The sequence below is a fragment of the Osmia bicornis genome, chromosome 2 (genome assembly GCF_907164935.1).
Source record: "Osmia bicornis bicornis chromosome 2, iOsmBic2.1, whole genome shotgun sequence".
In the NCBI taxonomy this organism is placed as follows: domain Eukaryota; kingdom Metazoa; phylum Arthropoda; class Insecta; order Hymenoptera; family Megachilidae; genus Osmia; species Osmia bicornis.
In genome coordinates this window covers 3,690,351-3,717,311 of record NC_060217.1, presented here as the reverse complement: position 1 = coordinate 3,717,311, position 26,961 = coordinate 3,690,351, and the positions used below count along the sequence as shown (strand labels likewise).

General features: G+C 32.1%; 8 protein-coding genes across 18 annotated transcripts; 4 read left to right on the top strand and 4 right to left on the bottom strand.

The window, feature by feature from the left end:
* The first annotated feature begins 805 nt into the window (after positions 1-805).
* LOC114875489 (protein transport protein Sec24C) lies at positions 806-7,687 on the top strand. Of its 2 annotated transcripts, none has more exons than XM_029185834.2 (17): positions 806-942; positions 1,507-1,755; positions 1,828-1,952; positions 2,032-2,131; positions 2,195-3,471; positions 3,543-3,738; positions 3,796-3,911; positions 3,975-4,385; positions 4,465-4,591; positions 4,665-4,825; positions 4,889-5,068; positions 5,143-5,344; positions 5,415-5,609; positions 5,682-5,873; positions 5,938-6,131; positions 6,206-7,351; positions 7,617-7,687. In XM_029185834.2, the coding sequence occupies exons 2-16, from the start codon at positions 1,515-1,517 to the stop codon at positions 6,347-6,349; spliced, it is 3,861 nt and encodes a 1,286-aa protein (XP_029041667.1). In that variant the 5' UTR covers positions 806-942; positions 1,507-1,514; the 3' UTR covers positions 6,350-7,351; positions 7,617-7,687. The 2 variants fall into 2 exon arrangements, with proteins under 2 accessions (XP_029041667.1, XP_029041664.1); XM_029185831.2 differs by having other exon boundaries at positions 807-942; positions 2,029-2,131.
* On the top strand, positions 7,530-9,746 carry LOC114875491 (cell division cycle 7-related protein kinase-like). Of its 2 annotated transcripts, XM_029185836.2 has the most exons (8): positions 7,530-7,687; positions 7,767-7,977; positions 8,086-8,179; positions 8,265-8,407; positions 8,482-8,596; positions 8,676-9,006; positions 9,130-9,248; positions 9,364-9,746. In XM_029185836.2, the coding sequence occupies exons 1-8, from the start codon at positions 7,648-7,650 to the stop codon at positions 9,484-9,486; spliced, it is 1,176 nt and encodes a 391-aa protein (XP_029041669.1). In that variant the 5' UTR covers positions 7,530-7,647; the 3' UTR covers positions 9,487-9,746. The 2 variants fall into 2 exon arrangements, with proteins under 2 accessions (XP_029041669.1, XP_029041670.1); XM_029185837.2 differs by lacking the exon at positions 9,130-9,248.
* LOC114875488 (protein unc-45 homolog B) lies at positions 9,382-13,670 on the bottom strand. The gene is made up of 5 exons (XM_029185830.2): positions 13,194-13,670; positions 12,568-13,004; positions 12,137-12,466; positions 11,617-12,057; positions 9,382-11,518 (listed from the first exon to the last, which is right to left on the bottom strand). Exons 2-5 carry the CDS (start codon positions 12,988-12,990, stop codon positions 9,890-9,892), a joined length of 2,823 nt encoding a protein of 940 aa, XP_029041663.1. The 5' UTR covers positions 12,991-13,004; positions 13,194-13,670; the 3' UTR covers positions 9,382-9,889.
* A 2,996-nt stretch (positions 13,671-16,666) lies between these two features.
* On the top strand, positions 16,667-18,998 carry LOC114875504 (putative cystathionine gamma-lyase 2). Of its 4 annotated transcripts, none has more exons than XM_029185873.2 (9): positions 16,667-16,805; positions 16,889-16,930; positions 17,037-17,192; positions 17,311-17,598; positions 17,671-17,805; positions 17,882-18,017; positions 18,100-18,252; positions 18,335-18,500; positions 18,581-18,998. In XM_029185873.2, exons 3-9 carry the CDS (start codon positions 17,058-17,060, stop codon positions 18,720-18,722), a joined length of 1,155 nt encoding a protein of 384 aa, XP_029041706.1. In that variant the 5' UTR covers positions 16,667-16,805; positions 16,889-16,930; positions 17,037-17,057; the 3' UTR covers positions 18,723-18,998. The 4 variants fall into 4 exon arrangements, with proteins under 4 accessions (XP_029041706.1, XP_029041705.1, XP_029041704.1 ...); XM_029185871.2 differs by having other exon boundaries at positions 16,668-16,805; positions 17,057-17,192; XM_029185872.2 differs by having other exon boundaries at positions 16,667-16,930.
* LOC114875505 (solute carrier family 35 member E2A-like) lies at positions 18,936-21,508 on the bottom strand. The gene is made up of 5 exons (XM_029185875.2): positions 20,739-21,508; positions 20,299-20,550; positions 19,907-20,093; positions 19,563-19,766; positions 18,936-19,474 (listed from the first exon to the last, which is right to left on the bottom strand). Exons 1-5 carry the CDS (start codon positions 21,001-21,003, stop codon positions 19,282-19,284), a joined length of 1,101 nt encoding a protein of 366 aa, XP_029041708.1. The 5' UTR covers positions 21,004-21,508; the 3' UTR covers positions 18,936-19,281.
* Positions 20,906-24,390, bottom strand: LOC114875502 (prenylcysteine oxidase-like). Of its 5 annotated transcripts, none has more exons than XM_029185869.2 (8): positions 23,416-24,390; positions 23,103-23,309; positions 22,882-23,023; positions 22,488-22,791; positions 22,300-22,423; positions 21,887-22,236; positions 21,534-21,802; positions 20,906-20,983 (listed from the first exon to the last, which is right to left on the bottom strand). In XM_029185869.2, the coding sequence occupies exons 1-7, from the start codon at positions 23,567-23,569 to the stop codon at positions 21,545-21,547; spliced, it is 1,539 nt and encodes a 512-aa protein (XP_029041702.1). In that variant the 5' UTR covers positions 23,570-24,390; the 3' UTR covers positions 20,906-20,983; positions 21,534-21,544. The 5 variants fall into 5 exon arrangements, with proteins under 5 accessions (XP_029041702.1, XP_029041699.1, XP_029041698.1 ...); XM_029185866.2 differs by lacking the exon at positions 20,906-20,983 and having other exon boundaries at positions 21,486-21,802; positions 23,416-23,641; positions 23,760-24,390; XM_029185865.2 differs by lacking the exon at positions 20,906-20,983 and having other exon boundaries at positions 21,486-21,802; positions 23,416-23,975; positions 24,070-24,390.
* Positions 24,391-24,536: 146 nt separating this feature from the next.
* Positions 24,537-25,753, top strand: LOC114875521. 2 transcript variants are annotated; one of them, XM_029185912.2, is made up of 3 exons: positions 24,537-24,596; positions 25,417-25,470; positions 25,572-25,753. In XM_029185912.2, exons 1-3 carry the CDS (start codon positions 24,552-24,554, stop codon positions 25,644-25,646), a joined length of 174 nt encoding a protein of 57 aa, XP_029041745.1. In that variant the 5' UTR covers positions 24,537-24,551; the 3' UTR covers positions 25,647-25,753. The 2 variants fall into 2 exon arrangements, with proteins under 2 accessions (XP_029041745.1, XP_029041744.1); XM_029185911.2 differs by lacking the exon at positions 24,537-24,596 and adding an exon at positions 24,603-24,853.
* On the bottom strand, positions 25,389-26,933 carry LOC114875518 (ER membrane protein complex subunit 4). The gene is made up of 4 exons (XM_029185909.2): positions 26,769-26,933; positions 26,164-26,435; positions 25,854-26,051; positions 25,389-25,593 (listed from the first exon to the last, which is right to left on the bottom strand). The coding sequence occupies exons 1-3, from the start codon at positions 26,825-26,827 to the stop codon at positions 25,855-25,857; spliced, it is 528 nt and encodes a 175-aa protein (XP_029041742.1). The 5' UTR covers positions 26,828-26,933; the 3' UTR covers positions 25,389-25,593; position 25,854.
* Between the last annotated feature and the right edge of the window lie 28 nt (positions 26,934-26,961).

Here is a 26,961-nt window from a genome sequence, read left to right as displayed (position 1 = left end):
TCGTTATACTTATTGATAAAATCAGATTCAGATTCAAAGAGATAAATATGATTTTAAATATCATCACAAAAGGAAAAAGTTTGGGCTCCATCTCTGAATCATCTGATGTAAATAACGGTATGTTTTCAATAAATCTTTTTACATATTGTTTTTTGTGAAAACAAATTATTTAGATTGAAATTTAGTTTCCAGATTAAAACTATTAAAAGTACTTCGATTTAAATTGCGTAAAGCAGTATCGCTCCTAAACGAAATATATGGATTTCGATTTAGAATACTAACGATGATGTATATTGTATATGTCTGTTTGCACATTAGTATCATCTACTATGAAAGTAACGATTCAGTACATGCAATTGATACAGTATTAAGTTTATTATGGGGTACTTTTGATTTAACGAAACTCGTGTGTATGATCCACATTCATCAGGTTTTAACAGTGGAGGTAACTTTCAAAATCTTACATTATATAATTTAACTTTTCTAATATTGAATTTTATTTTTACAGTATGCGTAAATAACTTATGATATGTAGTTTAAAATTTGAAACATGTAACCTATTTAAATTATGCGCTTACAAGGATACCAACTGGTGAACTAAAACGTTATGAAGCACAGGTTTATTTTCTTTCTCAGACGTAGATGTTCCAGCGATTACTTAATAATTATGATTCATTTGATTGTTTCTCTAATTCCTTCTTCAATATAAAAAGCAAATTAGAACAAAATATGGTCGAATTTTTATTTAAATTTCCCTTTTACAATGTTCTAATTTTTTATCATGACGTGTCTCGTCAGCGTGCACCAAGCGCATGCGCAATGCCACCTTACGTGGCATCGGCAGCAGTCACTGTTGCAGCGAAGTACATTTTCTTCATTTAGTGTAAACATTTGTGGAAATATTAACTTTTGTTATGGTTCAAATACGTTTAACATTACAACGTAAGTAACTTGTATTTTGTAAGTGCTTGTCGATTTTATTGTTCGACGGACTAAATTGTTAATGTCATTGTATGCAAAATGGCTTGTACCTTTCTACAATACTTAAGCAACATTTAATGTTAATTTACTATATACAATCATTGTCGTCAGATGATTAAGACATAAATTTTACATTCAATCGGAAAATGATACAATGCACGAAAATCATACAGCTGATTTTGTATAGGTTATCTTCTGTCTGTCAGTTTGCAGCATATTTTAGGCTTTTATTTTTAATTTATATATTTCTTTGTATAGTGAAGAGTATATTGTATATAATTTTGTATGATTTTACTTCAAACATTGGAAACATTTATAAATTGATAAATATATATTATTTTTTGTAAAATACTTCTTTCATATATTTTTTGCAATGATTATTAATTTTCTTACATGTAGGTATATTGGTTGATTATGTATCTATGTTAATCAAATTTTTCAAAAGAATAAAGTTCTTCAAAATATTTGTTTTTTTTAAACAAATCATGCAAAATTGTTTGATTAATATTCTTTTTTTGTTTTTAGAATAAAACATGAATCCGCAATACTTACAACAACAACAGCAACAGTCACAACAACCATCTGGCTATTTTCCTGGTCCTCCAACTTCATCTCCATATGGAGAAGTAAATTCTAACATCCCACCAAATATGTTAAAAGGATCTCCCATGAATTCGCAAACATATGCTTCTCAAAAACCAATGCAAGGACCTCCTTTAAGTAATTTACACCAGTCTCAAGTTCCATATTATATGAATAATATACAAACAGAAGGTATTAAGATTTGCTTTTATTTCATTTTCCATCTAATATATTCATGTTGATGACAATATAATTTCTTTTTAGGAAACACTCAATATGAATCAGCTACAAATAATCCACATATGACAACACCTTTGCCAAGTCAGAATAATATAGTTAATCAGATGACAAATATGTCCTTAGGAGATCAACAAAGACCACCATCAGTGGTAATTAAAGTTAATAACAGTCATAATATTTATAAAAATATTTCATATATTAATTTTGGTATTATTTAATGAATAGCAGAATTATCCTCCACCACCCTTACCTGGAAAAACTAGTCCAGTGGTATCTACACCTTCAAATATTAATGGTTTTAATAATGCATTAGATACATCAGTAGCTGGTAAGTATAAATATTTGATAAATAGATATCATTGTTAATAACATATGTATTTTCTTGTGATAGGTTCTACTGGACAGACTGATCCTAGTGGAAAAGCAGGGCAAGATATGCAGCAACAAAGACCAGCCTCAAAAAATACCACACCACAGTCCATGAGTCTTCCATTTTCAGGGCATTCCACAATGTCTACTTCTGGTCAATATTATTCTGGACAAACTTTATCATCCGAACAGATGTTCAATACTGGATTGTCTTCTTCAAATCAACATCAATCTGGACAAATGAATGTTACTGATACATCTCCTGGACATTCAAACTTTCCAAGACCACCAGTGGGACAAAGATCTGCAGCCCTACCGTTACAAGGACAGCAGAATATGTCTAGTTCACCTTTATCTGGGCAACAAAATCTTTCTAACCCACCAATGCCAGGACAAGCAAACTTATCTGGACCTCCATTGCCCGGCCAACAAGGCCATAGCAATGCATTTATGCAAGGAGCACCTGGACAGCACAACTTACCTGCCCCACCTATGTCAAAGCAAAATTTATCAGGCCCACCTTTACCAGGACAACCATCTTTATCTGGTTCTTCGCTTCCACCACCACCTTTACCGGGACAACAATATTCTTCTTTACAAGGGCAGCAAAAACCAGGTCATTCTTACTCGGAATCAAATATGCCCACGTCTAATTTATCCGGTTTACCACCAATGAATCAACAAAACGTACATCCACCTCCCATGTTAGGTCAACAAAGTGTTGCTCCACCCCCATTAACAAATCAACAAAGTTACAGCAGACCGCCATTATTAGGACAGCAGAATTTATCTGCTCCACAAATGCAACCCCCGTTAGGTGGTCAACATGTAGGACAAATGATGAATTCTGGTGCAAACATGCCACAAACAGGTCAGAAACAATATGCTTCTGGACCTCCAATGCACGGTCAAACTATGGGAAGTCTAGGACTCAATCGTAGTCCACCCGGCGCGATGCCGGGCTACCAACAGACAGGATATCAAAGCTATAATAACGATATGTATAATGCCCAAAGAGGTGCGTATCAAGGTGGTACACCGGGAGTTGCAGGTGGATATCAGCCGGGTATTCAACCACAGCAAGCTAAACGTTTAGACCCTGAACAAATGCCAAGCCCAATTCAAGTAATGCAAGATGATCAGCGTGTCAGAGGTGGTGTATTTGTCACAAACCAAAAGGGATTGGTCCCGCCGTTAGTAACTACAAAATACGTGACGCAGGATCAAGGAAATGCGTCCCCTAGATATATCAGATCTACTATGTATACTGTTCCTACCACAGCAGATATTATAAAACAAGTAAATTGAGCATCTTATATAAGAGCCATTAATTCACTTTCATGTAATCAATGCAATATTTTTTATCGTAGACGAATGTTCCGTTTGGTCTAATAATAAGTCCAATGGCTCGTGTTGCGGAAAGCGAGTACGAACCACCTATTGTGGATATGGGTGAGATTGGTCCAGTTCGTTGCGTACGATGTAAAGCATACATGAGTCCATTTATGCAGTTCATCGATGCTGGCAGAAGATTCCAATGCATGTTCTGTAAAGCAACAACTGAAGGTAAAGATTGATACTTCTATCATTTTTGGCAACAACTATCATATCTTATCAATTTAGTTCCATCGGAATATTTCCAACATTTGGATCACACTGGTCAACGCATGGACCGCTATGAGAGGCCGGAATTAATGTTAGGAACGTACGAGTATGTTGCTACCCAGGATTATTGCAAGGTAAAGCACATATTAATAAATCAAATTAACAATAACAATTTCATATGGATTATTCATTTTTAGAACAATACTTTCCCAAAATCACCAGCTTTTGTATTCGTGATCGATGTATCATACAACACAGTTAAGTCCGGTTTAATTAATCTCTTGTGTGCGCAAATGAAATCAATTTTACGGCATCTGCCAGTCGATGCTGGTCAAACAAAATCAAACATGAAAGTAGGATTTATAACGTACAATAATACGGTGCATTTTTACAATATTAACCCTTGCCTTGCTCAACCACAAATGATGGTTGTGGGAGATGTACAAGATGTATTTATGCCACTTCTTGATGGGTTCTTATGCGACGTCGAAGAAAGCGAAGCTGTTATTGATAGTTTAATGACGCAGATACCGACAATGTTTGCGGATACTCGGGAAACAGAAACAATTCTCGCTCCTGCGATACAAGCTGGATTAGAAGCATTAAAAGTATGTTTAATGTTTAAAGATTCTTTAAATAATATATAATATAATAAAACATTACTGAGTTGGAATTTTGACCTTCAAGGCTTCAGACTGTGCTGGAAAATTATTGGTATTTCATTCATCTTTACCAATCGCTGAAGCTCCCGGTAAACTGAAAAACCGTGATGATCGTAAAGTTCTTGGAACAGAGAAAGAAAAAACCGTGCTAGGTAAATTGTTTATATGATATTATTTATACATGCGTTCTTTAAACAAGATATTACGTGAAATAAATTCTTTCAGCACCACAAAATAATGTCTATAATAACTTAGGCCAAGAATGTGTTGGCGCGGGATGTTCTGTAGATTTATTTGTCTTTAATAACTCGTACGTAGACGTTGCAACAATAGGTCAAATTTGCAGACTAACTGGTGGAGAAGTTTATAAATATACATATTTCCAGGTAACAAACACTACAATACATGCAATTAGGAAATATATGATTCTAAATATTCTTATGTTTCAGGCTGATATAGACGGTGACCGTTTAATTGCAGATGTTATTAATAACATTAGTAGACCAATTGCATTTGATGCGATTATGCGCGTACGTACGTCTACTGGTGTTCGAGCAACTGACTTCTACGGACATTTCTTTATGTCCAATACGACAGATATGGAATTAGCTAGTATAGATTGCAATAAGGTGGAATAATCTAAAATATTTTCATTTTAATACTTTTTAAATGTGGTGGTATATTTTAATATAAAATATTTCAGGCTGTTGCTGTAGAAGTAAAACATGATGATAAATTAACTGATGATGAAGGTGTATATATTCAAGCAGCTTTGTTGTATACTTCATGCGGCGGAGTCAGAAGATTGCGTATCATTAATCTTAGTTTAAAAACTTCTTCTCAAATGGCTGAATTGTACCGAGCATGCGACTTGGATGCAATTATTAATTACTTCTCCAAACAAAGTATGATAAATTATTTATATTTAATAATAAATTTTAAGTATCATAAATTAAAATTTATTATGTTTGTTAGGTGTTTTCAAACTAATTGAATCGACTCCGAAAACTGTTAAAGACAACTTAGTTGCAAGATGTGCAAATATGTTAGGCGCGTACCGGAAACATTGCGCTTCTCCATCCAGCGCTGGCCAATTAATATTACCAGAATGTATGAAATTGCTACCACTTTATATCAATTCGTTATTAAAGAATGATGCAATATCTGGAGGTAAAGCTATTTTGCATTCCGTTTACCCACGTTTATAACTATAATCCTAATAACTTGAATTAAATTTTACAGGTGCTGATATGACTATTGATGATAGATCTTTTGTTATGCAAGCAGTTGCAACTATGCCCATTTCAATATCCGTTGTATATATTTATCCAAGATTACTTCCTTTACACGATGTCGATCCGCAAGATACAGAATTGCCCCAAATGTTGCGCTGCTCCATTGACAAGTTTACTGATGACGGCGCGTACTTACTAGGTAAATACGTCATTCATTCCCATTTGTTGTTTTGTTAATCACATTTTTTCTTCTCTTAATTTAGAAAACAGTGTCCACATGTTCATGTGGCTAGGCCTAGCACTCTCTCCGCAATGGGTGCAGGCAGTATTCGGTGTTCCATCAGTAGTTCAAGTTGATACAGATCGTACCGCACTGCCAATATTAGATACACCATTGAATAAACGAATCACAGATATTGTCAATCGTGTACGCGTGGAAAGGCATCGGTGTATGAGGGTGAGTCGTTGGAAAAGTATTAAGTGTATCATTAATTTAATCATTTATCAATATTTTTGAATGCTTCTGTTTAGTTAACTATAGTGAGACAACGTGAAAAACTTGAAATGGTTTTGCGTCATTTCTTAATCGAAGACAGAGGAAATGATGGAAGTCCAAGTTACGTCGATTTTCTTTGCCACATGCACAAAGAAATAAGAACACTTCTTAGCCAATAATTGAATCTTAAAGCAATCAGTTACCTTGTGTTGGAATTTTAGCATGCTACATGTTCGTGGCTATTGAAATGTATATCAAGGATCAATTAGATTATTAAATGAAACTCATTCGAAACACGATGGGGATCAGAAATTGTGCATATATTTGGTTGCACTTTAAGAAAAAAAATGTGAAGTCAAACTAACGTACATTTATAACATGATACCTATTGAAAAGGACAAACTTTATAAAGTAACGAATCATTCCGCGAAAAAGGAAGAAAACATCCAGGTTCACTCACTGACACAGTGATTTATACACAAATAATTGTAAACGTAAAATTGTATTATTACTTTTTATTTTAACTAGCTCATTAATATTATTATTATGCTAAATTAAATAATAAAAATGTACTAAACCATTATAAATTTATATATTAAAATGATATTCTGTGTTAATTGAATAGCGTTTCGCAATAAAAATTACATGTATGTTATTTTATTACATATTATGAATTCTAAAATGCTTTAAATTTAAAGTAAAACAAGTTATTCTTATTTTTTCATCTTCAATTTTAAATATAGCGCTATTATGACCGATAAGTGATAAATATTGTATGTGTTTCATAAATGCATTCAGTTTGTAATACTCAATTTTAATTATTCATGTAAATAATGAAGTACAACATACATCTGCGCAAATAAACATTTGGAAAAGTACGTATATATAAAAATATTTTTTTTTGTCTGAAAGAGTTGCCACATTTTAGCTACAAAAGCATATCCAGTCTTATTATTGGATCTGTAGTCGCTACGGTCTATGAAGATGTCGTGTGCCAGGACCGCCCCAATACGGACAGAGCGTAGACGCGTAGACAAGCAGGAAAGAAAAGGCGATCCACGGCTTCGCCCGGAAAACCTGTGGGGTCGTTAGGACTACTCGCGTGTAGATTTCTAGAAAAAGCATAGCAGCGACTCAAAACTGTATCTTTATGGTTGTCAGTCCGCGGTGTGGTGAAAGAGGTACTGGTAAAACAGGCATGATTGTCATACCGGCTGTGCTTATGTATCTGCAGACCTATAATAACCTGGGGGTGCCTGGGTCCCCCAACCCCTCGAGAATAAAGGCATGTCCAGTCTTAAGATTCATGATTTGAGCGTTTAAAATGATGCCAATATTTGACAGTTGTGATAGGTTAGTGTATACATAAGACTTAATGCAAATGATGAATGATAAGATTAATAATTTGTTAAAGTAATTAATTAGGAAATATTGATATGTTTATAGAATTATGCACGTCGTTTAATATATTGTAATTATGGAGGAAAAGACTCAGATACAAGAGGATAATGACAACAGTAAGAAATTATATTTTATTTGTAAAAACTTCATTATAATAAAAAGGAAGTAGAATTTAATGTAATATAATAATTTCAGAAGATAAAAATGCTGCCATTAAAAGTACAATTCCATTAATTAAAGATTTATTTCATGTGCATGGAAAAGTTGGTGAAGGGACTTTCAGTTCTGTGTTTTTAGCTACTTTAAAGTCTTCTGATGGTTCTAAAAAATTTGCATTAAAACATTTAGTTCCTACTCGACATCCAGAAAAGATTGAACGAGAATTACAATGTATGCAACAGATAGGGTAATAGAAATTTAAAGTATTGTAATATAATTAAATATATACTATATGCATATAAACATACATATAAGATTTAAAATATAAGAAAAATTAATGAAATTCTTGTTTTAGAGGAAAAGATTATGTGGTTGGATTAGAATTATGTTTACGAAATTTTGAAACAGTAATTTTTGTAATGCCATATATGCGACATGATAAATTCTCGGTAAAATGCTTTTATATTCATATCTCAATTCATTCTAAATAATTTTAAACCAAAAATTTAATTTTTTATTAATAATTTTATAAAGGAATATGTACAAGATTTGACTGTTCAGGAAACTAAAGATTATATGATAGCGTTATTGACTGCATTAAGAAGGGTCCATCAATTTAATATAATACATAGAGATGTGAAACCCAGTAATTTTTTATATGATCGGTGCAATAAAAGGTGAATATAAATAAATTATTATGGTACAATGTTAGTTTAATATACATTTAATATATATTTTTATTTATTGACAGATACTTATTAGTTGATTTTGGATTAGCACAAGAATACATACCAGAAGAAAAACCTAAAAATCATAAATCAGCTAATTCTGCAGTACATTCGCTTAAGCGGAAACGATCAGACGAAGTATTAATTATTTACAGTAATACAATATATAATTTTACGAGACAATACTTATTATTTTTTCAAATATTTTTTTTTCTAGAACGATTTTAATTTTTCTCTAAGTAGTAGAAAAAAGGTTACTGGAGAGAAATGTTATTGTTTTGGAAAACCAAAAGTTTGTTCATTGTGTACATCAAGACCAGACCAGACGGCTCCAAGAGCGGGTACTCCAGGATTTCGTGCTCCTGAAGTTTTATTGAAGCATCTTTCACAAACACCAGCGATTGATATTTGGGCAAGTGGAGTAATGATGCTGTGCATTCTTAGTGGTACTCAACCATTTTTTCATTCTCCAGACGATTGCACAGCTTTAGCAGAAATAACAACTGTATTTGGATCTCAGAAGATGCAACAGTGTGCACACAAATTAGGTATAAATTACAACTCTTTATTATGCTCATCTTGTAAGGCACTTCATTTTCTTTCTTTTGTTTTGTTTTATTTTAAGATTCTATTTATTTTTCATATTTTAAACGTTTTGTTTGCCAATTCAGGAAAAAAAATTATCTTTAGTGAAGATATACCAGGAATTGATATTGTGTCCTTATGTCAGAAATTACAAAAAAGAAATAAAAATTTATTAAATAATAGAAACCATAATTTTTACGAAAAGGTATTTTTTAATTTATCATTTATTTTTAAATGTCATTAAAAACTAAAACAACAAAATTATATAAATAACGGTAATTAAAAGCATATATTAAGTAATGTTTATTAAATGTCTTAAGGTATCATCAGGCGATCAATTTCCAAAAGAAGCTTATCACCTTTTATTAAGACTGTTGGATTTAGATTACAAAACACGTTTTACTGCAGATGAAGCTTTAAATCATCCATTTTTAAAATTGTAATGAAAATAACCCTAATCCCTGTTTTTAACAGATTAATGGGGAAAAGGTATATTAAAACAACATTGTACAAATTTACTGAAACAAATTGCACATTATGAAATTTGTATATACATATTCCTGTATACGGTCATATATAATACATAATTATTTATACAAAATAAATAGTTTAGGCCTTCAAACATTAAATAAATAATTTTATCATGTTATGTAACAATGTTGTATAATATAAAGTTGTTAATAAATGCAATATTTTTATAATATCTAAAACGAAAAATACTTCAATATTTAGTCTTTTAGTGATGCTATTTACTACGAAAGACAAGGCACTTTGTCGCGTAAAATATAATTATTGTTAAGTACATTTCACATTTCATAGAATACCTAACTTAGCATATACTGATATTTATTCAACATTTTCCAAAGTATTCGAATTTTCTGGTATCTGTTCATCATCTGCATTTTTCCTAATGAGCTCCCATTTTGTTGCAGCTTCTAATGCTTCGGCAGCTAGCTCCTTTACTTTTTTATTCTCTACAGTATCACTCTTTGTTAAAGCCATTAAAATTTCCATGATATCAGTTTCAATTAGTCTTGCTGCAACATCTTTCGTGCTTTTAATCATATTATAAACAATTACAACTCCTCTATGTTGTAAATCAACATTTGGATTAGCAAGTAAATAACGTAACGATTCACACCAATCCTTTGAATCAAATATTTTTATACAAGATTTTACGCTGCATGATGTTAGCACTGCTAAGGCTCCTGCTGCTGCCATGCTTGTTTCTAAATCTTCATCCTCACAGAGAATCACCAAATATTTAACTCTATCGTTTTCTTGATCATAATATTTTAAAGTGTCTTCGCACATCATTAAATTATTTATAACTTGAACGGATGCACGTTTCAACATTTCATGATCTTCATACATGTAAGTTTCAATTTTCTGGAAACCTCCTTCTTTCAAAATTCGTTTTCTAACACTATCATTAACACCAGCTAAATTACACAAAGCCATTAAAGCCTCGAAGTTTTCAAGCGCAGAACATTCTGGATTTAAAAGATTTATAAATGGCCGTACTACTTCCATTATTCTCTGCCCAGGAAATGCAACTTCTGGGTTTATCGTAATTCCTACACGCGCAAGAGCTTGTGATGCTTGTTTCTTTCCTTTGTCTGTTCCATCTAAAGCTAATGGCAATAGTGCCTTTGCTCCACCTTGTTGAACGACGATTCCTCGTACTTCATGTTGACTGCAAATTGCATTGAAAACACGTGCTATTAATTCCTTACTATTTTGACTTTCCGTTTTAGAAAGCGCAACCAACGCACTTGTTACCCCAGCTTTAGCTAGGGTGATTATTCTCTTGTTTACAAAGTCTACATCATCAAATTCATGTTCTTCTGGTATATGATGTTTTGCAAATTTAGCCAATTCTATCATTTCTGGTATAAGTTCCTGTTTATCATAAGCGTTGCATAAATTTACTAATGTTGTAACAACACCATAAACTACAGACTGATCTCCGGTTTTAGCAACTTCAATCATTGCTTGAATCGCTTCTTTATCTTCAATTAATTTCTCTTTCACCTCAGCATCAAACGTGAGATAAGATAATCCTTCCACTGCCCATTTTCTCATATCCTTTTGTTTTTTAGGGTTAATTAAGAATCTTCTACAAGCTTCGGCTAATTTCTTTGTTGCGCCGTCGGCAAATGGTCTTATTGTGGCGTCTGTACCACCCGAACTACCTAACTTACACAATCCTACCAAAGCACGTACTCTAATCGAATCGTCTTTAGATTGATACAATTTCTTTAATATATTCACGCCTTGGTTTATAATCGCTGTTGCTTTATCTTTCTTTGATGCAGCAGCTACGATACATTCACAAGCAACCTTCTGTTGCAATATATCATCTGTACCGGCCATAACAAGTATCATTTCTAAAATACCTTCTTTGGCAATTACAGTGTTTCCAACATCCAATGGACCAAGTAATAATGTTGTTATTGCAACTACAATGCGAACCTGTTTAAAAAGTATAATAAAAAAATGTATTAAAAATGTATCATTTTCATAATAGAATTTCTAATCAAATATTACATTACAAGTAATGTATCGTTTACCTTAGATTCTATATCTGGGGTAAGTAATTTGTCTTTAATGTATTCATCAATAGCATTTCTGAATTTCTCTTTTGCTGCATCATAATACATATTTTCATAAATTCTTGCCAAACAAACGCTGGTTACAGTTCTAGTAGATGGGGTGATGTCCATAGCAGATTCATATTTGTATTCTTCAAGCTCACTTGCTACTTCCATTAAACGTTGTAAACCACGAAGTTCGACCAAACGTTCTGCCCAATTTAATGCAGTATAATGAATATTGCGCATTATAAGTTCTATAATTGCATCTCTAGCTAATCCAGAAATTGTTCTACTCGTTATACTGTACAATAAACAAGATAAGATGGTATCAATTTCCTTATTATATTTCTCACATAATTCTTTATTTGGTTTCGAATCTGGTTTGTTATCCATTCCACTGTAACTATTGAGTACAGTCTGTAACATCATTTGAAATTCAGTTATGAATTTCTAAGTATGATAATAATAAATGTTTATATTCAGTAGATATACTGACCTGTAAACAGTACTGAGCAGCATTTACCCTTTCCGAAACTTTACTATTAATCATCTCTAAATACCAGGGTATACCTATATCTTTTATAGTAATTTCAGTTCTATTGATATTATCTTTACATAATTCTGCAATTATTCGAATAGCAATCGTTATTATTTCTTCATTCTTCTCAAGTTTAAGGGTCTTAGTTATTTGAGAAACAATTCCATCATTAAACATCACTTCTGCCCCTGCTCTTTCTCGGGCAAGAACAAGTAAATTGTTCATTGCTTGTTCTCGTTTTTCATTGTCTCCTTTCATTTCAAAAGCTATATTCATCATTTGGGATACCTACATAAATATGTAATCATGAATACAATTATCCCAATATTTTTTATGTACATTTTATAATTAATCCAATTAGATTATGTAATTAATATTGATATACAAACCTTGGCACTAACACGAGAGTTTTGTCTATATCTTTCTTGAACAATTTCATGCAGTCTTGCAGCAATAGGTTGAATTGCTTTATTACCAGGATCTGCTGAAATAATGTATCTTGCATCACGATATGCTTCCTCAAATCTTTCTAGTGCATCTAATGCCTGACATCTGCGAAACAATGCTTTAGGATCATTTGGACATATCTTAAGAGCCTCATCACAATCTTTAATTGCTTTATTATATTCTTCCTGTTTGAGATACGCAGCAGCACGATTCTTATAATATATTGCTTTCTCAGAATTATCTTCATTCGTAAGCTTCAGTGCATTTGTATAACAACTTAAAGCTTCCGACCAATTTGCTTTATTAAATTCCTCATTGCCTTTTTCCTTCCATTCACGTGCACTCAGGTTTGTTGTTTTTGTCATGATGGATTCTTTAACTGAAAAATTATTGTAATAAATAAGATTGTAAACAAATGTGTATTACACCAAGAACTACACGTTTTCTAATTTTAATATTAAGGCAAGTAAATCAATCCACATTGATCATAAGATGATCATAATCTTTATTTACCATTTAAATAAACAAAACTTAACAGGAGTATGAACAACTATAATAAAATACTTACTAAATAATGAATATGATATATTATATTAATTTCCTTAATGTATTGAAGATTTACACGCGAAGAGTTGGATTACCAGTTACTCCTCCGACAAACCGTAATGCGATACTGAGGCTGATGCCGCTTCCACATCGTATTAAAAAGACGAATAGAACTGTCCAGACGTTACTAGACGTTGTTGCAAGTTTATTTTAAACTGTTCGCCTCAGCGATCGGATAAAAATAAAACCTTTGCGCTAAAATGAGTTTAGACGTTTGGGCTACTTTTAGTAAATACACACTATACATATATGCATATGTGTTTATATATGTATATGTGTTTTCCAGCTTATTACAGTGACTACAGATGCAAAAAAAAACCGAACATGCTTTTGTTCTCGACGGTAACGATTAATTTTATTATATTCTAGCTTCTCCTCTCTTTTCTCTTTAGCAATAAACAGAATGTTCGAGCGGAAAGGCGTGTATACGAGTACCTACATATGTGAAAATTGTATTGGAATTGAGTGAGCGCTATGAGCTTTGTAAAGGCCGCTGTTTTCGTTGGGCAATATAGGGGGGCTCCCCCCCCTGTTTTGAACGCCATCTCTGGGCTAAGCCCGAGTAAAGTCAATTTGTAATGTAATGTTGTAATTTAGGGGGTGTCAGACACCCCCAAGTGAGGATAGGTCTAAATGTAGAGCACGTTTAGTAGGACAGTTGTGCATGTTTTACCACACCTCGTATTTACAACTGAACAGCCACGATTATTATTCGCATTCATTCTATTTTCTTAATTAAAATAACTGTTCAACAAACTTGTATCTTAAAAAGACCGGCACAAATAAAATATTTCAAAATTCGATCTCAGCGCCATCTATGCCAAAGTGGCGGAAACTACTCAACCATTACCGACCGAGTTTCCAAAACGATGTGGTATCGCTGAGCGCTTCCGCCTTCGGCGGTCAATTTTTAAATTATTATTTTTATTCATTTATTCAGATTTTCACTTGTCTTCTTCATCCTCCTCCATTGAACGCATCGTTTGAACGAAGTCGTGAGATTTTTGAATCGCATCTCTTGTGCCGAATCTCCGCAAGTCATGCATCCAATAGTGTGTCTAGCAGTGACTACAGATAGTAGAAGACTGGACATGCCTTTGTTTTCGAGGGGTCATGATTTAGGAAGTCCCAGACACTCCCAGATGAGATTAGATCTGCATGCAGAGAGCACAGCCAGTATGATAATCGTGCCTGTTTTACTAGTCATTCTTTTACCGTACCTCAAACTGACATCTGAAAAGACCCAATTTTCACTCCCTTTGATTCTATTTTTTTTTAAATCAGTCAAAAGCAGCACAAAACTGAACAATCATTATTGTAATTGTTTGACAAACTTGTATTCACTTCATGAATTTTGATAAATAAATCATTTGAAAAAAGCAATTGAGTTATTTAATTTACCCAATTTCATTTCTGAGTTATAGCGTCGAAAACTTTACCGACAGACCCTAGAAAAATCCCTAGAACGTATAACCACCGACGAGATACAGTATCTCGTCGGTGGTATAACACAGATTACGTCATCATTACTGAACAGAATGCAACAAAATTTGAGGGACGTGTTCAGAAGGCCCTAAAGAATGACGCGCTGATCTTTATATTATCCAAATCGTCAAAAAGTTATAAAACATCCTCGTATCCTTTGTATCTCGGCACCCATTACATCTCAGCACTTCTTATATCCCAACATTCCTTGTGTTCCTGCACTCCTTACATCCCTGCATCCCTGCATCCCTTACATGCTTGGACGCCCTTACATCTCGTTCCAAATTTGGTTGCGATTTTTACCACCAGAGGACGCTGACTCGGGGTTGAGATTTTAGTTCGCATTTTTGCCACTAGAGGGCCAAAATCTCTGCGAGGTTTGGTTCCCTTTTTTACCGCCAGAGGGCGCTGACTCGAGGTCGAGATTTTAACTCACATTTTTGTCGCTAGAGGGCCAAAATTCCTGCGAGGTTTGGTTCCCTTTTTTACCGCCAGAGGGCGCTGACTCGAGGTCGAGATTTTAGTTCGCATTTTTGCCGCTAGAGGGCCAAAATCTCTGCGAGGTTTGGTTCCCTTTTTTACCGCCAGAGGGCGCTGACTCGAGGTCGAGATTTTAACTCACATTTTTGTCGCTAGAGGGCCAAAATTCCTGCGATATTTGGTTCCTTTTTTTACCACCAGATGGCGCTGGCTCGAGGTCGAGATTTTAGTTCGCATTTTTGCCGCTAGAGGGCCAAAATTCCTGCGAGGTTTGGTTCCCTTTTTTACCGCCAGAGGGCGCTGACTCGAGGTCGAGATTTTAGTTCACATTTTTGCCGCTAGAGGGCCAAAATTCCCGTAAGGTTTTGTTCCCTTTTTTACCACCAGATGGCGCCGACTCGGGATCGAGGTTTTAGTTCAATTTTTGCCGCTGGGGCGCGCTAAATTTATTCGTAATTTAGTTCCTTTTTTCGCCACTAGAGGGCGCTGTTACTACGCCGAAAGCGTCATTTCAAGGATGCAGTGATGTAAAGGATGCAGGAATGTAAGGAATTCAGTGATGTAAGGGATACAGGCATGTAAACGATGGAGAAATGTAAGGAATTCAGTGATGTAAGGGATACAGGCATGTAAAGGATGCAGGGTTGTAAAGGATGCAGGAATGTAAGGAATGCAGTGATGTAAGGATAGCAGGGTTGTAAAGGATGCAGGGATGTAAGGAATGCAGTGATGTAAGGACAGTATGGTTGTAAAGGATGCTGGGATGTAAGGAATGCAGTGATATAAGGACAGCAGGGTTGTAAAGAATGCAGGGATGTAAGGAATGCAGTGATGTAAGGACAGCAGTGTTGTAAGGAAAGCAGAGATGTAAATAATGCAGGTTTATAAGGGGTGCAACGATGTAAAGGAATCAAGGATGTAACTGATGCACACGGGAGTTAAGAAGATAAATACACCAAATTAAATGAACGCAGAAAATAAAATAGGGGTATATGTACATATGTACTAAAGATCTGCACCCCTCGACGGTCACGATAAGACTGATTCGATTTGCCCTCTCTTCAGTCTCCAGGTCGTTCTTCGTCGAGCTGTTGACAATTGGGTACCGGCGCGCCCAATCAAGCATGACGTTTCGCTTCACCGGTTCCGCGGCCGGTTACATTTATATAACTATTTCTATCTGATATTTGTTAATATTTGTTATAAATATTATAAATATCTGTATTTTATATTTTACAATTGTTTATTTATCAAATTATTGTTATATCTATTTAAATTGTTTATTTCTTTACATTTTCGCATGGGTATATTGCAAAATTTTGTTTAATTATTCTATTAAAATTTATTTAATTACTATTTTTAATTTTACAATTGTTTATTAATCAAATTATTGTTGTTTAAATTGTTTATTTGTATAATTTTCGCGCGTCATCTCATATCTCATGATATAGTCACCGACGAGAGACTCCAATTCTGCGTCGACAGTGACCGACACTCCAACACTCGTTCAGGTTCTGTTTCTTACTGCGGCCGCAATGTCACTGCTTGAAGTTAAAGATGTTGCCACGTGTATTGTTAAATAGAGATTCAAATACACGTCAAGAACAGAGTGTGTTATCAGTAATTTAGAAACTTATATAACTTTTAAATCATCCAACTTCTGTGACTTATTTTTGGCTCATATTATTTTAGGTATAGGTGAATTTGTTTCGATTTGCAGATTTTTTAATTGAAGTAAGTAGTATTATTCTATTTCTTCAAAATGAACATTTATGGAATTAATTAAAAGTACTTAAAGCTTTAATTATTGAGAAATTAATTTTTCACATGCAAAAAGTAGCGATTTTAAATATCTTTTAGCATGGCAAAAGAAGAAGGTTTTGCTACAAAAGCTATACATGCTGGACAAGATCCTTTGCAATGGATGCATTGTTCTGTAATACCTCCCATTATATTGTCCACTACTTTTCAACAGGATGCACCTGGAGAACATAGAGTAAGACTCTTTATTTTAAAACTACAAAGTTTTTTCAGTAACTTCTGTAAGATAAAAAAAGAAAGTTTATTGATGAATTAAATCATAATATGATTTCTTATATTATTTTATATTTCAGGGGTTTGAATATGGTAGAAGTGGCAATCCTACAAGAAATGTTTTAGAAACATGTTTAGCTACCTTAGAAAATGGGAAATATGGATTTGTTTTTTCATCTGGTTTAGGTGCTAATACAGTATTATGTTCATTATTAAAAGCAGGAGATCATATTATATCTGGAGACGATATTTACGGTGGAACCAATCGTTTCTTTCAAAGATGTTTATCTTCACAAAATATTGCAGTATCTTTTGTTGATATGTCAGATGTAAATAATATTATAGCCAATATAAAACCAAATACAAAGGTATACAAAAATGTTGGAATTTTACATAATGTTATAAATAGACACGTACATTTATATGTTTTTTTTTTTTAGATGATTTGGTTGGAGACACCAACTAATCCTTTGCTTAAATTAATTGATATTAAAGCAGTTACTGACACACTGAAGAAAAAAAATCCTGAGATTATTGTAGTGATAGACAATACTTTTCTAACATGTTATTATCAGGTGAATAATGCTTGCCATGCCTAATATAATACAACATAATATATAAATTAGATAACTGATATATGTTTTATCGTAGAAACCATTGGAATTAGGAGCAGATATTGTTGTATATTCTTTGACCAAATATATGAATGGACATTCTGATATTATTATGGGTGCAGCAGTTACAAATAGGGATGATCTTTCAGAAAGAATTAAATTTTTACAAAATGGTAGTTTATTATTTATTTTTTAATTGTAGTGTAATTATAGTATACGCATAAAAATAATATATATATTTTTTAATTGGTTTAGCTATGGGCATTGTTCCGTCCCCTTTTGACTGTTTTATGGTTAATCGCAGTTTAAAAACTTTGGAACTAAGAATGCAACAGCACATGAAGAATGGGTTAGCAGTTGCAAAGTTTTTACAATCACATCCTCGCGTAGAACGAGTAATTCATCCATGTATGTACCTATATAAGTTAGGAACATTTTTCCTCGTGTTTTACATGCAATATATTTTTGTAAAATAATAATTGTATTATAGATCTTCCATCTCATCCACAACATGAACTTGCTCTTAAACAAACATCTGGTCATAGTGGAATGGTTTCTTTCTATCTTAGAGGTGATGCTACAAAATTTTTAAAATCGCTTAAATTATTTACATTAGCTGAATCACTTGGTGGTTATGAGTCTCTTGCCGAATTACCGTAAGTAAATAATAATAATAATTTACCATGACATATGATAAGTATGTTTTCTATTACTTATTTCTTAATTCTTTGCATAGATCCATCATGACTCACTCATCAATTCCTGCAGAAACTAGAGCAGTATTAGGTATTAGCGATCAGTTAATTCGTTTATCCGTTGGTCTTGAAACAGAACAGGATATCTTAGCTGATCTTGACCAAGCTTTGAATACTAGTTAATAGATACGCATGTTAGTATCATTAAACAAATTTTATTTATTGAAGCTATAAAATATCAGAAACAAAAGAACTGTTAAAGTATATACAGGATGTTCGGTTACGGTTTAACGACCATTTTGGTAAAGGAAAACGTTATTCAGAATCACCCCAGCTATCGCCACCCGGAAAGATTGCCCACTTGTAGTCGAATACCTTGTATGTATGTACACAGAGTTATATAAAGCATGTATGTACATGCATATGTTTATTTATTAAAAGATTATTTACATCGCTTTATTCTTTTTGTACAGTGTATTTTGTATTTAACATAATGTTTTACGATTACGTTAATTTTATCGTCATATATATGCAATTAAAGTTATTTATCAAAAGATGCATCTAGGATGCAAAATATATTTTCATTGTCTTACTTTAATTGAAAGTATAAATTATTATAATTAATAAAATACTGGATTGTAGAAATTAAAACTAAATTTGTTTTAGTTTTTCATGGAATAATACACTTAATACAATAATTTATTCTCAGTAATTATAAATCCTTAATAACACTAATATAAAATTATTGTAAATTAACTTTCGAAGTGTATCGTAATTTTGCTTTGTTCAATCTATCATATTCTTGTGCACGATTATACAATAATACTCCTGCTATTACCAAGGATGTTCCCATTGCAGATAAACCAGTCACAGGATTGTTAAACAACAGAACTGAAAGCCAAATTAATGAAGCTCTCTTTGCAGTATTAGCAACACTGTAACAAAAGATATTATTTATAATAACTAAATTTTAAATTTGAATAATCTGTGTAACTATATTTCGTCAGAATTAACAAAACACACCTATGTGTCACAGGACTGATGTAATCCATAAGTACATATGCAGTGATACTTTGAAAATGGAAAAACACTCCATTCAGAAGAAATGCTGTGAATAATTTAAAACTTAAAGAATGTTGAAGTGTTGTTAAATCTACCAATAAAATTGAAACTGGTACTTGTACCACGATTGATGCTATACTGGTATAAAATTGCAGCTCTGCAGGTCTGTAATTTTACAAACGTTATAAAAATATGTAAAATAATATTAGGCAAGTTCAGCTTGTTCGCTGCCGACCACGCGATATTGTGGACTCGACCGTCAACGCTTAAACGTTGCGATTCACATTAATATGTATAATACTTACGTATACTTAAAATTATCACCGCTTATTAACATTTTGGAATATACATTTTGCAAACATTCCGTTACATTTGTAGCCATAGCAGCAATAAATCCCCTGAGATCAAAACTGATTTCATTTACTGAACATAGAGCAAGTCCACCCATTACCGGTATTAAAGATAAATTTACATATAACCCTGTATGTTCTCCTATAAAAAATAAAAAAATATTAAAATTGTTATATTTGATATATCAAGTTTTCTTAATAAACATTATATTAACTAAATTTTTAAATTAAAGTATATTTTACTATATAATACTTAAATGAATCACAGATGTAAATGTTTATAACAAATTTCATTATTAGTACCAAATAGAATAGAATTATAAATTACATAAATTATTGATTCTTACCTAATAAATATCTGCTAATAAGGACGGTAAAAAGTGGAGCACTACTTTTAATAGTTTCTGTAAAACTCACTGCTACATAATTGAGTGACACTAATCCTAGTACTACAGTTGTAAATCTTGTACATCCTACCAATATCATATGCTTATAAAAACCTGCTGGCCTCATTAACCTAGGATTTGCTTTGTACATTCCGCATGGAAAATACATTTGTATAAATCCACAAACAGCTGTCATTAACATCTGACAAGCACCTACTCAAATAAATGAATATTTAGCATTACATACAAAAATTTACCAAATGTTGATATCACAATCTTATATTCAAAGACCAACATATAAATTACATAAGCAATTTTTATAAATAATAGATATGTTTAAGGAATTACTAATGAATGAATAAGTTTATGTTAGTTTAATTATTGATATAAAATTTATTTACCCAAAATTGTAGGATCGCCTTCCATGTAAGATAATATGTATTTGTTCAAAAACAAAGTACATCCACTGAAGAAGTACCATAATGTTAAAAATAACAAAGCCCTGGGATAAAACAAGCCACCCTTTACTTCGCTTGTTAATACAAGTATTTCTTCACGGTTTTTACTGTTCTCTCCGTATTGTTTAGTTTGGCTATCGTGTATTAATGGTTGTTCTGTGTCGCGAGATGTTAGCGCATAATTTATTCTAACGGAATGATTTTCCATTACACTTTCTTTTTTACATAAAATATTATGACATTACGTACAACTTGACAAATGCTACTTTTCCGATGAGATCACATCTTCAGTACGTCCAGTTAACACAATGTTGACATTCGTGTGTTTTCTTCTAAGGTTAACTAGGTTATGTTCTCACAAGTTTTTAAGTTCGTACTAAGAATTTTAGTGTCGGTACATCGGATAGTTCGAAAAACTACACAGTGGTTTTGTGTTAAAAGTGGTATACGATTTTCAGCTTGAGTAATCATAGTAACCTTATAGTTATCGCATCACGAAGCGATACGCGATTCACTTACACTTGTGTCAATATGTGTGTTAACTCGGTTCATTCAATGTAATATTTTCAACACTTTACAATTAAAATATGATTTTTCATTTACCTTATTATTGCATTACTTTTAACAATGTATATTATCAAATAAAGATATATAAATTAAATTATAATTAATAAAAATTACTACAATCTATTCGTTTTACATGCATATTTACATATATTTACATAAAGCTTTGTTTACTTATTATTATATCATAGTTCAGTAGATGGTGTATTTTCATCAGAGTTTTCTTGTACTTCAGACTTTTTTAAGCAATATTTTTGAACAAAATCATTGTATGCTAAAAGTGCAACATTTCTTCCACTTATTGCACTCATTTCCATTGCACTAGCAACCCACTCAATAGCATTCACATGATAAAGTGCATTATGTAATTTAAAGCTTGCTTCATGAATTTTTGATGAATATTCAGGATATGCCTTCCAACTGATTTGTTGTACTTCTTTGATCTTAAAAAATATTGAATTACTTTCTCATGTAATGTAATACAATTTCATGTTACAACTTATATAAATATTACAAATTAATCTTACATTTGAAAACATTTCATTCATAATTTCTGATTTCAAAGGTTTGTTGCTGAAGATTTTCCAAACTCTGCTATTTTTCATTGTACCTTCCACAGAATTCAGTCTTCCTAAAGCACTAATTACTGTTTTATTTGGATTACAACTTAGAATATTATCTACTTCTTCTTCTAAACCAAAGTAGTATGGTTTTAAATCTGCTTTAATAAATGTTGCTATAGTTTCATGATATTTTCCTATACTATAAAAATCATTTTTTGGAAATCCTTCAAAAGTTATAGGAAATTTCTGATCATGGATAAGTGGAGTTGCAATAATTATAATATCATACACTGATTTCATTATCACAGTACTATCTGAAATAAATTTTTATGAACTTAATTATTGTTATATATTATTAATTATTATATTATTATTACCTTTATTGCTATAATGCACTTCATATAGATTTTTAGTACCATTTGTTAACATATTAACAACTTTTATGACATGTGAAGGTATAACATTTACATTTTTATTCCTATATATTAAGTGCTCAGGTACCTAAAACATAGAATATTGTTAATTATTGTATGAAAAGACATTTTTACATAATTTACATAGAAACCTTTTTGTTTCCTCCTCTGACAGACCACAAGTTGGAACCTGCTCCAGCTAAAGAAACAAATCCAACAAAACTATGAACATTTGTATCTTGACCATAATTTACTACCACTGTTGTTTTAACAATTTCATCAATTAATTTTTCTGAGTATCCCAAATTTAAAAGCTCATTCTTAATAGATATTTGTAAAGTTCTTGGAAATTCAGCATTTATAGCCAACATAAAGCTAGAAATATTTATGAAAGAATATCCAGCATCCTGTAGATGGTATATTTTTTCAAACTTATTTAATATAGAACTTATATATCTGTTTGAAATTAATAAAATATTATTGTGATATCTAATAAACATATATATTTTTACAGGTATATAATACTATAGAAAATGTATAATATACCTATTAAGGCTAAATAGCTGAGTACCATATTTATAAATTAATTTAGCCAAAGTTATTAATTCCCATTTACTTTCTTCAAATATAATTTCATTGCCATCCCAAATGCTTGCCCTTTGATTATTATTTGATCTAACATCTAAACCTAAATAAATAAAAATTAACTTATCATTGCAAACAATTAAAAAATATAAAAAGTTATAAAATTATGTTAAATAAGATACCAAGTAATTTAACAAATTCTTGCATGTATTTATTTTGAGAATGTATAATTGAACCACCAGCTTCAAATTTGTTATCATCAATTTCTACAGTAGCTAAACGTCCTCCAATAGTATTTGCTTCGTATAAATCAATATTAACATTATTTTTAAATAATTCTGTAAGAAAATGTGAACTCGCTGCACCACCAATACCACCACCTATAATCGCTAAAAAAATTAAATTCACAAATTAAAAAGAAAAAAATCCACTGCATTTAGATGAAATAGTAAAGTAAATAATCATATTTCCATAAATACAGTATTTCTTACATACCTACATTGGGGTTACATTCTTCAAAACATATTCCTCGTTTAAAGGAAAGTATAAATAGCAAAATTATACGTGGATCCATATTTTTTGAAGTAACTATAGTCCGTCCAACGAGACGAGTCAGTAAATATAAACAAAACAGCTGCGCGGTGTTCATGTGCTGGATGTTACTATTGGCTGTCAAGGGTCGAGTTCAGGGCCAACTTTCGACGGTCTCTTCCCATGGGCCCTTTAGAAAAGCAGGGGGGAACTTAGCGTTTTTCAAATACGCACACCGCGATCATAGCAAAATCCCGTATATAGGGTACGCAAAAATTATGTCATGATTTTGGGAGATGACTTTACACCTGTTGTTATTGTTCCAAAAAAAGTAGCTTCTTATTTTTTAGTATGCAGGGATCGATATACCGTGAGTCGACCCTGCTTCGCGCCCGAGAGTTCGTATCTCGTTAGATGCACTATATAGATTGCTAACTATATGTAGATCCAACAAGACTAGACATGCCTTTGTTTTCAAAGGGTTTTGAATTTGTGCCTTGAGAACGAACGCCGACTGCTCTATCCTAATATAAAAACGTGAAATACTTCGCACTGCAACAGTCTTAACCATCGTCTTAAGATCCCTGTTTAAAAGCATGTCAACGTAATATTACGTACCTGGACGTTAAATGATGGTAATCAACTAAATAACTTCACTTTACTTCAAGTTTCCCCATTTAGGGGTGGCGTATTTTAGGGACCCTTTACATCGGTCCCTTTTTGCCCACCGAAAATTATCAGCCACGCGCGTATACGCGCTATTTTTCAACTCGCTTCTTATTCGCGCCGTACATTACTTCACGCATTCACCGTAAATTTTTTTCTGTTTCTTATCCTTACTTTTACTTGATACTGCCTCGCTCGCTCCATACAACCCCCTTTTAGTCGCCTCTTACGACAGGCAGGGGATACCGTGGCCGTATTCGGATCCCCCCGAACCACAGGGGGTTCAACTGAATAATCAATTGAAAATTTGAACTAAAATTTTTCCGCGGAAACAGCGCACCCTGACGGCAAAAAAGGAACTAAATTTATATAAAATCGCTGGGCCTTGAGCGGCAAAAATGTAAACTAAAATTTTCACGTGAGGTAAATAAGAGATGCAGGGATGTATGGGATGCAGTAATATGTGGTACGAGGATGATGTATATAAGAAATGCAGCGATGTAAGGATGCAAAGATGTATGGGGTACAGGGGTATAAAGGAAGCAGGAATGTAAGGAATGCAGGGGTATAATTAATGCAAGGATATAAGAGATGTAGGAATATAAGGGATACATATAGGGTTGAGTCCCGTTAGACCTCCAGAGACAAAATATAATAAATAACTGGGAAGGGTGAACCGAGGCCCATGAGGAGAGTTGCCGCGAGGCCCCATACTTCTTTCCATGCTTTATATTGGGTAAAGTCTATCTTATACGTTCTTTGTCTATGAGTGAAAGTATTAGTTTTCGAATGGTTTTGGATGGAAACAGATGGAAACGTAATGTTCATTCCTTCATGACATTGTATCAAATCAAGAGAATTAAGTAAAATTTTCCTTAATAAAATTATATTTAATTTATAAAAATTATAGAAATCATTAATATAAGATTAATATTAAGATTATCAATGCGATAAAAATTTATTTTCAACTGTGTTAGTAATTTTATATACATATATATAATAAAATCTGAAACGCCACTACACGTTAATTTTATCATGAATACATAATTAATGTTTGTTCATGAAATGCGTATTAAACGATACGTCAGTACAAGTGTTTAATTATAAATTTTACTTGCAATTGAAGTTTACTTTTAAATCAAGATAGCCATTGTGACAAAGTATTGTTTGTACGCCCAAACATAAGAGTGATAATCAATAAAAAGATGATTAAGTTTTTGGTATATTTAAATATCTATTTTATAAATAATAATGTTTTAATTGTAATAAAAGTATTTAAAATATTGTCTTTATTTTCAGTTAACTTTTAGCGTTGGAGTTTATGCTGGTATATACATAAGTCAGAATTATGAGGTACGTTAGATAATTTATCATTTGTCACTGAATCAAATGTAAGGTGAAGTACTTACGTTTATATCTAATAATACCATAAATTCGTTTTAAATTTATTCCAGGTACCTCGAGTAGATGAACCAGCTAAAATAATAGAACGAATAAAGAAATTTGCAGATGAATACAAAAAGAAATAATAATTAATAATAATTTATTTTATGATTTAACATAATATATTATGCATATGTGTATATAAATATGTAATACAATCCTTTTGATTTTTAATAAATCATTTTGTGTAATATGTGAATGTGTTTGTAATTTCTGCATAAAGTAGGGTGTACATAAATGTACAATCATTATTTATTTCCAATGTATATATATTTAATTTAACTATATCTTACGTCATACATAAATAAATCCACCACCAGAATATTCCAACCTTGCTTGTGGTTCCACAAATGCTAACCAGTCAGACGCATGTGTTGGAAGCAACCCCATGGATTGACATTTATATAGTGCTAATGCAATATTTACCAATTGTCCCAAAAAATATACAAACTTTTGTCCAAAAGCATGAGTTCCTTCTATTACTTTAAATGCTGAAAAAATCAATTGAATCAGTTATTTATACACATTTATTTAGTGCTCTTATCTTTGTAAAGAAATTCACATTTACATATTTACAAATATAAATAATAATATAATACATACTTTGTTGAAGAACAAATAATGCTTTTACTGGCCTGATGATTAGCATACCAACCATCATAATTGGAAATATTGATATGGAATTACCAGCCATATACATTATAAACAAATTCATTGGAACTTGTTTAAGGGGACCTAAAGCTAGATCCCATGATTTTTTAATTATTAAATGATTAGAATCTGTCTCTCTAATGGAATCTGCAGCATGAAATAAAGCAACGGCTGGTGTATAACCTGGTGGAGAAGCAATATCCACATTTTTTTCTTGCTTATTTCTGCAAAATATCATAATTATTACAGTCAGACTTTTTGTAATTAAAGATTCAGTTGCAATAAGTACTAGTAATAAATAAAGATCTTTAGAAAATATTTCTATAGATAAACAAATATAGTATAACCTATAAATATCTTTTATTTATTCAAAAATGTTTATAAAATCATTCAGAAATAAAACTTTTTATGGATATGTTTAGCTTCTATAAATCACAAAATACATTATAAATTTAAGAGAAAATAATACAATTCAATATATTTTAATAAATCACTCCAATTAATAAACACAATATTTCAAGTTTCAAAACTGTAAATTAAGAATTAATTTTACTGACTTGTGAGCAAAATCCAAAGCCCATTTTGACCGTTTTGTATTTTGCTTAACTGCTGTCATTATTGTATAATCTGATTTACACTTATAATATTGTTATTATGCTTTTTCTACGCTATGACAGATATATGAACACGCACTTACAATCGTTGTGTTTCGTATTACATATATATATTGATATATATATATATATATAC